General features: G+C 41.1%; 1 protein-coding gene across 4 annotated transcripts in view; it reads left to right on the forward strand.

The window, feature by feature from the left end:
• arhgap32b (Rho GTPase activating protein 32b) overlaps positions 1 to 12187 on the forward strand; it is a 100259-nt gene that overhangs the window by 72172 nt on the left and 15900 nt on the right. For 2 of the 4 annotated variants that reach the window (XM_079565549.1, XM_079565550.1), the window contains 2 exons: positions 1568 to 1618; positions 1887 to 1961. The exons of the other annotated variants lie outside the window; for them this stretch is intronic. In XM_079565549.1, the coding sequence (XP_079421675.1) occupies positions 1568 to 1618; positions 1887 to 1961 (126 nt within the window). The remainder of the gene's footprint in view (positions 1 to 1567; positions 1619 to 1886; positions 1962 to 12187) is intronic. 4 annotated transcript variants of the gene reach the window in all.

Genomic DNA, 12187 nt, shown 5'->3' on the forward strand with positions numbered 1-12187 from the left:
GGTGTGCTTGAACTTTGCACTGACACTTAACCGCATACTGCAATCCAGATGAAACTGCACTTCTATAGGAATAACCCGGTCCATTGATATAAACCACGTCATGGTCTTTCAAATCCAAAACGTGACTCATCTGATTATGACTCACGATGTGGCACTCTCTGAAATAGTCTGCTTTTGTAGTGAAGAAAAGGGTTAAAAGAAAGGCTTTTCTTTAAGATTAACAGCAGTCACAGATGTGGATAGAGGATAGAGTTAGGGTAGTTAAGTTATTTACTCACGTAGGAGTAACATTACTTTGATACGATTGCAACAAGTTTAAAAGTACTATGAGAAACTGTTTCTTGAGTGCTTATATCTGATTTATGTTACAGTAGTGACATATTTACAAGAAACAAACCTTAAAATAATGTGGCAAGCCGGATGTTTTAATATAAAGTGCCATTACAGGGATATTTCAGGATTTTTGACATAGGGCCTCATTTCCTAGTTATCCAGAGTGTTGCTGATTTCTGGAGATATTTTTTTTTGTAATTCATGCAGTTCTTATATTTGAAGAGTTACGTGGCGCTAGGCTAGTGCAAGGCTAGCGCATTTCTACGATATCAGCTAGCCTGCATTAAACACAGTCTGACACACTCCACAGTGCACCTGAGGCAAATCGCTTATAACGCCAGACTAATGATATAAATGTCTGTGTCAATAGAGTAATTTGAACCATTTTGCATTTAAAAGAGCTAATATTTGAGCAGCATCAGCTTCATGGTTGTATAAGCTAGGCAGCGGCGGAGTGATCTGCTAGAAAATAGTCCCTCAAAATGCGATCATTCATGTGATTCCAAAACTTATTCTATCGACACAGACATTTATATCATTAGTCTGGTGTTATAAGTGAGTGTGTCAGACTGTTTTTAATGCAGGCTAGCTGATACCATAGAAATGCACTAGCCTAGCATTAGCCTAGCGCAACTAAACTCTTCCAATAGAAGAACTGCATGAATTACAAAAAAAATATCTCCAGAAATCAGCAACTCTCTGGATAACTAGGAAATGAGGCCCTATGTCAAAAATCCTGAAATATCCCTTTAAAGTGTCTGAAGTGAACTACTCTAAAACGTAGTTACTTGAGTATATGTAATGGAGTACTCTGTGCAGCAAAGCACTCTCCTGACAAGGCTGTTCATGCCATGCTTTGTCCATTCATTGATGTTTCGCTTTTTGGAATGCTCTCTTGTTGCCACTATTTTGTTTTGCATGTCATTTTTGTGTACTTTGTTTGTTACAGGAGGACTGCAGGTTGATTAAACGTTCTCATATTACACTAAAAGATAAAAAGAATTAACTTTTTGTTTTCGCTAAAAGCTGAGGATGCCGTTTTGCCAGGATCACACTACTAACTTTTGCATAATGAAGCATCCTTGCTACTGTTTGCACAAGATTCTATAAAAAACACCCCGGTTAATAATCGTGTGGGCCTCAGTGCATGTTTAACACTGCACAGAGATCCAGCTTGTGTCACTTTTCACATTTGTCTTTGATTGTTGCATCTGACTGTGACTCTCTGCCTCAGCCAACCCCTGCTCTGGCCCGCCGCCTGCTTCTTGGAGTCTCTTCCCTCCCTGTGCGTGTTGGTATACACTCTGCATCCACCCACTAACGCACATGCACACTTTTGACTTGCTTTAACCGTACTGGATAAACATAAAAGTGTTACTAAGAAAACAGTATGTCCTTAAGAGCAAATTGTGTTGTGTACATTGTGTTCAGTCATAGATATATTTTTTTTCGTGTCTAATTCAAAACGCTTTTCTCCTTGATTTTTCCATGTTATCATCCAACCCTCATCCATCCATCCCTTCATGTCCTATTTTCCACGGGACTGCATGCAGACTTGGAGATGGAGAGTGTTACTCAGGACAGTACATGGGTGGCCGACCCGCTAAACCACTACAGCATAAGTTCAGGTAGAGCAAAAATAAACCTTGTGGTACCATATGCCCTAACCAAAAAAAAACTAACTCCACTGTGTTTTTCCAGTTTGTATGACTTAGGCCTCCAATTCACTTCTGCGAAATGATGCTGCTCGTTTTCACACCACACATCAAAAATCCAAACAGAAATCTCATATTACTGTGAAAACGAATCAAGAATGTGTAAATTTGCCCTAGATGTACTATTGGAACAAGTATTTTTTGTATTTAAAATGAGAAAAACACTTATTATAGCACAATTGGATGCTTTTTAGGTGGAAAATACTTATTCCTCTTGCAGATTTGTTTCTCATCAAGTCATCTTTTATATTCTTGCAGTTTCAATACAGCTCTGTGACGCATCCAGTGAGTTTGAGGCCTAATATTTCTGTTCTGTTTCCTTAAATCCCAGCAGCAAAGATATATTTATTTATGTAACATCCCCGTGAAACGCTTTAGGTAACTTGTGTCATGTGAAAAGCGCTGTACAAATAAGGTTTTGTTCCCTTCCCTTTATGTAGCGCAACTAATAAACCTTAAAAATCAGAATTAACATGCAATTAATGTAGAGCGTTGTATGCAGTTAAGTGGGTTTGGTGTCCATTGTGCATTTGTGAATGTAAACAATTTCAGTCCCAAGCCCTGAACACTCAAAAGGGTTCAATCTGTAAAGTTTTTTCGTGTAAAATCTGTGACGGATCATGTTTTGTTTTGATTGATTGTGGGGTCCAGCACATCTGCTCTGCCTCCCTCCTTCTTGTAGGTGTATGCTAATGAAGCAGGGGCAAACTGGGGTCTCTCAAAAAAAAAAGGCGCTGAATGCTGTGTCGGGTCCAGGGGCCGCTGTGTTTGCATGTGTCTGACCACTGCAGGGGTGCTAGTGCTCGGTCTGCACTGCCCTTGATTTATTTAATCCTTCTACAATGAGGGGCCTGTAAACCCCGTCCATTGAGCGTTAAGCTTTGTCCTGCAACAGTAAGAATCCCTGTGTCCCCTCTCCATGGCGACTGAAAGAGCACATTCCAGCAGTGAGCCGCACATCATCGGAAAAAAATCTGCCTTCTGCGCTCAGATCCGCGTTCCGCTCTCACCGCTAACCTCTGCTGCTTCACGGCTAGCTGATGGAAACTGTTAGCGTGCTGGCTGCGGCGTTCTGCTTTCAAAGACGGCCACAAGAGCCGGGGATTGAGCGGTCCGTGGGCTTGTTAGGGCTGCGATGAAAGCCGCTATCAGTGAAAACAGACTGTCGACTGTTGGCGCTTTGGGATAGATGTTTCTGACAAGCAATTGCGATAGGGATTTGATTTGTGATCCATGTTTCAAGATTCAAGTCACTGTGGACATTTTAAATAAGTCCAGTCGCATCAACTTTTCAAACAAGACTGATACACTTCCTGTCCAAAAAAGTAAGTTGCCAACTGGATCTGTTAGAATCTGGGGTTGCTGTGGTTGGTCAGGTCCAAAGAATGATATCAGCTGATCCCCTGAACATCCTGATTTACCTGGTTATTCCATCAATGGGTTTCTTCTTCCCTGATGGCACGGGCATACTCTAAGATGAAAGTGATACATGAGGCTCACATTGTTAGAGAGTAGTTCAGGGAGCATGGGACATCATTTTCACACATGGATTGGCCACCACAGAGTCCAGATCTTGACTATATTGAAAATCTTTGGGATGTGCTGGAGAAGGCCTTGCGCACACACTGCCACATCATCAATCATCTCGGTGAAAAACTCAACGCATCACTGGGTCTTTGTTGCAGAGTGTTGCTGATTTCTGGAGATATTTTTTTTTGTCATTCATGCAGTTCTTATATTTAACGAGTTTCGTGGCACTAGGCAAGGCTAGCGCATTTCTATGGTATCAGCTAGCCTGCATTAAAAACAGTGTGACCCGCTCCACAGTGCACCTGAGGCAAATCACTTATAACGCCAGACTAACCATATAAATGTCTGTGTCGATAGAGTAATTTGAACCATTTTGCTTTTAAAATAACTTAGATTTGAGCAGCATCAGCTTCGTGGTTGTATAAGCTACGCAGCAGCGGAGTGATCTGCTAGAAAATAGTCCCTCAAAATGTGATCATTTATGTGATGCAAGGTCAGTTATATTCCAAAAATTATTCCATCGACATTTATATGGTTAGTCTGGCGTTATAAGTGATTTGCCTCAGGTGCTCGGTGGAGCGGGGCAGACATTTTTTAATGCAGGCTAGCCGATACCATAGAAATGTGCTAGCCTTGCACTAGCCTAGCGCCACGCAACTCCTCAAATATAAGAACTGCATGAATTACAAAAAAAATATCTCCAGAAATCAGCAACACTCTGGATAAGTAGGAAATGAGGCTCTATATCAAAAATCCTGAAATATCCCTTTAAGGCGGTCCAATGAAATATTAAAGCATGTGACCTTTTTTTGTCAGGCAGTGTGTACTGTATGTACTACTATACAAATTGAAGTCACATGCATTTTAGAAAATCTTTGTTCAGAGCTTTTTGCCCAAGCACAGGCACTTTCTGTCCTTCACTGTTCTTTGTTTTCACGTTTACCCCATAAAGACGGGATATTTCGTTGTTTGCCAAGATTTTGGTCCAAATCAAATCAAATTGCGATTGTGCTGCCATAGTTGAAAGAGATCGAAAGTAGAGTGCGTGGTGTTTTTTTTATTTTTTTTTATAAAGAGTAGCCTTTTTCCTCTTCAGACCACCAGTTACCGACGGACCAGATGTATAGAGCCCTCCCCAGCCTTTCACTGAGCCGAGCGTCATGTCAGGGGACCAGCCATTAGGGCAGCTGTGCACGTATACGAGCCAAGACAGCTGGTTATGTGTGCGAGAGGAAGGGGAATGGTGAGACAGGCTAAGATTTGTCCTTTTTTTCCTCGAGGATCTCAGATAATTTCCTGGTGCAGTGAAACTATGCAAGGCCCTTGTGCAACGCTCAGGGGCTTCAGTGGAGCGGAGACTGTTGTTGTAGACCACACCTTTGTTTGGGGGACACTGCCGTTTGACAACAATAAAATGTCCTGTCAAAGGTCATTTTGTATCATTTGTTTTCTAATATCTGGCGTATTTGTTATTGCATTGACATAAAGTTTAGTAATTCATTGATCTGACTGGTGCCTCATGACTTAAACAACTTCACTACCTCACGACAGCTGTGTTATTGTAGAGTCTCAAAACTTGGAGGTTGGAGCAGCACAGGGTGAAAGGTTAAACGTAAGGTTTTCACACACACTAGTAAATTTGCGCAGCTGCAAAATACTCTTAACATTCTTATCAATGTTTTTATAACAAGCATACTTGGGTGCTCTGAATCATCGGTGAACCGAGTGACGGACAATTTTTGTTCCTCAGTAGTTTCATGGTTGTTGAAGAAAAAGGTAGGTTTCCTCCGGGTACTCCGGTTTCCCCTACCACTAAAAACATGTACAATAGGTGAATCCTCCAGCCAGGTGATTCTGACCATCAGCCTGGCTCCACATCATGGAGATGGGTCCCCGGGCGCGGCACTGCCGTCGACCACTGCTCCTTACGGGTTGCCCCAGTGGCATCGAAGGATGGGTTAAATGCAGAGGACAAATTTCCCTACGGGGACAATAAAGTAAACAAACAAACAAAAACAAACAAAGGTAGTAAAGTCACATGCTGTGGAAAAGTCCTGACTTAAGTCTTGTGATTCTGGACTGACAACAAATTAGTCAGTTTATTTTGACTGTGTTCGCTGTGTATGTCAAGGACTAAGCCAGTTAAAGAAATAATGAGATAATGATTTTGGGGGGCGGGGGCAGTGAATGCATGTGTCTTGCTCTGGGCAAAGACACTTGGGCTCAATTATAATAGCATACTAGTGGTGGGACTCAATCAAACTTTTTGCTTACTTTTAATTATGGCCTTTGTAATTAATAACAACATATATATAGGGGTTATGTTTATTTTTAGACATATATTTTAGATGCTTCTTTGTATAGAGTTTGGGAATGTGACGTCATATATCGCTAAGCATTATGGGATTAGCAGCATTTGTAAACTAATGGAGATTTTAAAAGTTCAAATACTGAGTTATTGTTCACATTAAAATACTTTGACACCACAGTGTGTTAGATGTATTTAACAGCAGTAACTCAGCAGCTAATGGAGTTGTTCCACGGCTGTTTTCTCCACTTTTTTATAGTTTTAGCTAATGTTAGTCCATGGAAATGTATGCTAACAGCTGCAAAGATGGCGGATCTCCATGGTAACTGTGGGATTGTAGTTTGAAGTGGAGATGTGAGGGCTGTGTGATCATTTCAAACACTTCAAAAGCAATAGCAGCAACTTTTTAATAAGTTTATGTAAGCTGAACTGCGTAAATAAACAGGTTTGACAGTATAATTGTTTTTTGGCTTTACGCGTGTGCGTCGCTTAGCAACGTCTTGCAGGAAAAAGGAAACTGAAAAAGTGTCTGTGCCGCTAAAGTAAACTGTGATTAAGATTTTCTAAACAGCACTAAACCTTTTGTGATTAATTTAACGGAATTGATCGTAAAAAGTCCCCGCCCTAAATCATACTTTTAATCGTAGTGCAAATATGCCTGTTGCTTCAGTAGGACCTGGTACGAAAAGCGACTCACGCAACCACGCTATGTTATTTGGAATTTTATATAACTACCTTTTATTTCAGCTAGTCACGATGTGTCGAGTTCGTACCTGGACCAAATGGAGAAAATAAATTTAACACCGCAGTACCATCATGTGTCGCGAAAACTGAAATTCTCCTGCAACACAACCAGCTAATAGTGGAAAAAATAGCGTTTAGCGGAGCGTCGTTGTCAAAAAAGAAACGGGCTCGTACTTAAAAGCCACCGTGCTGGTTTGCTACATGAATGTACTATATTTGCTACCACAGACAAAATTATATCGACTCTTCTTTGTAGCGTGAGCTCGCGTTTACCGTGGTGTTTCGTGGTGGGTGTTCATATTTCCGGGGGGCACCTAAAGGCAGCACTAGTGAGCTGCGGCTGCTTCACGCGGACAGAGCGGCGGTGCAGAGCTGACAGAGACCAAAGAGAGGACAGCGCTCTGCTCGCTCCGCTTAAACTTCTGAATACTTCTGTTGCCACAATACTTTTATGTCAAGTTGTATCCTATCAGTTAGAAGTTTAGGCTTGAACTTCGAGGTCTGCCTGCAACGATAGGGATTTAGATGTACTTTGGACTCTATTTGAAAAGCTTGTGATTGCTCTATGGAGCGAAGGTAAGAGAACGGCGTGGGAGTTGTGTCAAGTTTTGAAGTGTTAATTGGTCGTTAAATTTGGTTGATCGTGATCTTGAAATGATTTGTTTTATTTCTCTACCAACTACCACGTCGATTCACGCAGAATAGCATGAACATCTGGTCTTTATAACATGGGCTTTGGTCTAAGTAAGTCTTGGAAAATATGGTTTCCTGTCTCCAGTTTCTCTATATTTTCTTGTTCCACTCAAGAAAGCTTGTCAGATGGAGTATTAAGTTTTGATTATAAACTGCTTAAAACTATCCGTATAGATTTGTATTATGTACCTATTGGGACACCACACTAGATTAGTCACATCTTTACTTCCCTTATGCTATATTAGTTGTGGTCAGACATTGAATAATAAGCATTTTGTTCCTCTTATCTGAGATCACAGTGGCTATTACTAATGAACAGGTCACTCATGACTTCCATCCAGCACACACAGCTCTGATGTTTGCTTGTTAAACAAATAAGGCACCACAAGGATGTGTTTACTGTTCATGTTAGTCCAGTGATGCACATCCTCTGCCTAAAATAGCTCCTACTAAAATGTCAAAGGACCTAACTTTGTTTTTTTGTTTTGGTTTTATTGTCTTAAAATGTTTCCAAACCTTTGCTCTGTTGCCGATGTGGTTGCTGTAACTGTATCCCGGCCATTGATTGATTTACATGACAATTTTGTGGTTCCGCTGCAGCTCGGGGGAAGGCATTTTGAATCTCCCGCCCTCCGCCTACAGAGTGAAAGACTGTTGAGGCCCAGGGGGATGCTGGCGGAGGAGAATGGAGCAGAGACCATTGTAAAAACCCCTCCTCAGTGTTGGCTATTTCGTAAACCTACACACAGCAATTGTATCAAATGTCTCTCCCTGCAGCCCGTCAGTTTCGCTGCTCCACTTTAGGAGGCTCGAACAATCAGCTGATGTTGATGATGATGTTTTGAGCTCTCTCTCTTTGCTTCCGGAGCTGTCTCACTAATTAAATAGAAGTGTTGAGCTGGAGATTAGGGGAGAGAGAGCGCATGATGTTTCCAATTACGCTTGTAATTGTTCCTTGCTTGTTTGGCCTCTCGTCTCGTCACTACCTGGCTTCATTTCGCAGATGGAAAAGCCTCGTCAAGTGTTTGTCAAGTACTGAATCTCTGCTGCTGAAGGCATATGCGGATTTCTGTTTTGCTAGGCAACCAAAGTCTGTTTCTCAAGTGATCAAAGAAGTAATGAAGTTTACTCATCTTCTGTCAGTGTTGGCAGGCAGTTAGTGTAGCATCTCGGTGAGAACTTAATTATTTTATATTCTGGATTAATTCAGAATTGTCTCATATTTCTAATGTGTTGTTACTTCGTTCATATTCCTTTAGTGATCTGAGAAGAGTTATATTGCTCTGTGTGAGCAACTGCTTGTCAACTATTACTCCGCTTGTCAACTATTACTAATACGCCGCGCAAGAAGAGACTTCCTGTTTCGATCCAGCACGCCAAAATAAAAGCACACAGCTCGTCTCATTGATTAGTTCAGCAGGTACTTGCAACTTTACAAGAATATAAATAAATACACACATTTTAAGTGTTTTGTCTGTTAATAGTTAGGCAGAAAGAAAGTTGAATTAATGAACTAGTGAATAAGATGATGCTTTTATTTTGGTGTCCTGGATCAAAACCGGAAGTCACTTCTTGGGCAGTGTTATGATTTGAAGTTATGCACAGAGTCAATTACTAAGTTTACAAACCTTCAGGCTGGACTTTCTATTACAAGTCAAACATACAGTATACAATACTTTTCACTTGTGTGTGAGCTCTCAGTCAGGAGATAAATGTTCTTCCTTGGTTGTTTTAGTGTCGCAGACGTTTTGCCTCCGTTCCAAGAAGCTTTGTTGGCTCTAATCTTTACAATTGTAATACGTGCAATATTTGACACAAGTGTGCAATATTGCGATATTTTACTGAACTGTTTCAACGCGGTGTGTTTCATACGATTTAAACACAAATGATTTCAGCAATTTCTGTCAAAAAAAGACTTAAAAAAAAAAATCCGCATCAAAATATGTTCCATGCATTTGTTTTAGGTTGCACAATAAAATGTGTAATCTCAGTCCAGTTGAAAGACAATTGTGGCTTCTTGTGATAAAGACACTGCATCACATAGTACTGCGATACAAGTTTTTTTTTGCCATATACTGAGCAGCCTTTGCTTTTAATAATGATTCATTAGTGCTGACGGCTGAAAGGGACTATAAGGCGTTTAAAAATGTTAAAATGTATGTATTTTCCTCCCCCTACATGTTCCAACAATGTCCTCATGTGTAGAATAAACCCAGACCTGTTCACCACAACTGCCTCTAAAATCCTGCACTGTCACTCAAAAAGGTGTTAGCTTAATATAGAAGGTGCAGTTACACTTATGACCTGAGGTGGCAGTAGTGAGTATAAAATGGCTAACTTGCATCTAGCCCCTTTAAGAACATTTGTCTGCACAATGTTCTTCATAATGAATAATTTATTTTCCATTCAACTTAAAGGGGCTAGAAGCAAGTTCGTCATTTTATACTCACTACTGCCACCTCAGGCCACATGTGTAACTGCACCTTCTATATTAAGCTCGTGCATGACGGCAATTCGGGCCGAAGTGACACATTTTTGAGTGACCGAACAGGATTTTAGAGGCAGTTGTGGTGAACAGGTCTGAGCTCATTCTACACATTAAGACATTGCTGGAACATGTAGGGGGAGGAAAATACTTAATTTGAAGATTTTTAAACTCCTCATAGTCCCTTTAAAAATCAATGACTACATTACAAAGTCGAGCCCTTCAAATAAAAAGATTGAATCTGTGAAACATAACTGCACTTCTCCGGTCCTTTCCCAAAGGGCAGCCGTGTTGTTATCAGCACTATCACAGATGACAGTTGGAGCTGTATCTCTATCTTCCCCCCCGTCCACGAATGAAATGACTTGTCCACAGCAGGAGTGGCATGGCCTGGGACGTCGGGGAGATTCCTCTGGCTCGTTGTGATGCAGTGCACTGTTGGCGCTGTGGGCCTCGGGCTGTCATCCACCCTGACAGTAAGCAGATGGGAGGCTGTGTCCATCGCCACACTCCTCTTCCTCACTTCCTGCCGTCAGCCCCGCTTACTCAATAAAAGCAATGTGTCAGACTATTGCACAGTCAGACCTCCGCCCCTCCAGCTCTTACATGATACTGAGGGCCCTTTTTGATGCCTCAACAGTGAGTAAACAAAGCTGCCTCAGCGGATTTGTCTGCGGGTACAACTGCACTGAAGGAATGTTTCTCCCTCAGGGTTGTATGCTATCTGCTTTTCTCTGATATGCCACAGATGCGAGTGCAGAGGTCACCGTGGATTCTCACTTGGGCTTCTGTGTAAGAAATCAAAATCGCACATCGCAAATACTTCTATTATCCAATACAATACCCTTTATTAGCAACACAATATCCTGTTAATTAAATCTGCTGCTAACCCTGTAACCCTATGCAAGCATTCTCTTCAAATAAATTGACCAAAACAGGTGGTATTGTTTTCCTCCCATGGCACCACAATTTCTCCAACAACTGGAAAAGCCTGAATAATGTGAACTCTGAGCTGGAGCAATGAAATATCCACCAAGGCTCATCCAGTCAAAACATCTCCCTAAAGTTTCCATTAAAAAGCACAATGTTTCAACCAAATATCATCCAATATTCAATCATCTGCTTCTCTTTCCCATTGATATACTCAGTGTTTACCTTTTTAATCTCTTGAAAATGTTTCTGTTTTCTTTCTTCTTCATATTAAAGGGGCTAGATGCAAGTTAGCCATTTTATACTCACTACTGCCACCTCATATGACCATGTGTTGCTGCAGCTTCTATATAAAGCTTGTGCATGACTGCACTTCAGACCCGAATTAACAACTTTTTGAGTGACAGTGCAGGATTTTAGAGGTAGTTGTGGTGAACAGGTTTGGGTCATTCTACACCTTTGGACAAAATACTTAATTTTAGCATTTTTAAACTTCATATAGTCCCTTTTTTAAGGCTCTCGTGCGGTCGATCATAGTATCTCTATAAACTCAAAAGACTCTCCTTTCGTATTCACTGAGATCATTCCATCTGCGCCGCCCAGGGATTTGTTTACGCTCGGAGTGTTCAGGAAAAAAACCAAGACCCACTCTCAATCTCTCCACATGGACCGGAGTCAAATCACAGGCGCCAAACTTCATGCTGTTACTAGAATACAATATTTTCACATACACAACATCGAGCTCGACTGCGCGAGTTCTTTTTAGCTGTGCCACACGGACAAAACCATTAAAGAAACTTAAAGCCATTGCTTATTCATTCTCTGCGGCGTCCATGAAGCAACGGAGAGCTGAATACATTCCTCTCAAGCTCATTAGCGTAGCCCCAATCCCCTGGCCGACACGCAAAGCCCTTATTGGACTGTCAATTAAATCTGTTGTCAATAATTGGTCTCCACAGAGTATACTGGGTTGACAGAGATGGAAGTAACATACAATTTACCTATATTTTCAGCGTTTTCTCCGGCTATACCTTCATTGACAGTTTGTGATTGTTAAAGGGACTATACAGAGATTAAAAATGTTAAAATTGAGTATTTTCCTCCCCTTACATGTTCCAGCAATGTTCTAATGTGTAGAAAGGGCTACTTATTCACCACAAATGCCTCTAAAATCCTGCACTGTCACTCAAAAAGTTGTTAATTCGGGTCCGAAGTGCCGTCATGCACGAGCTCAATATAGAAGGTGCAGTTACACGTATGACCTGAGGTGGCAGTAGTGAGCACAACTTGCATCTAGCCCCTTTGATTCCCTTTGTTGTATCACAAGACACTATATTTTTAATGTTTGCAATGGCCTTTGTTTGCATTCGAAAGTGACTTGGCAAAGGAAACATCCCCACTCTTCATTTATTCGTCATTTATTTAAAAAATATCCCACTTTAGTTCTGG

This window comes from Gobius niger, assembly GCF_951799975.1.
Source record: "Gobius niger genome assembly, chromosome: 11".
NCBI lineage: Eukaryota > Metazoa > Chordata > Actinopteri > Gobiiformes > Gobiidae > Gobius > Gobius niger.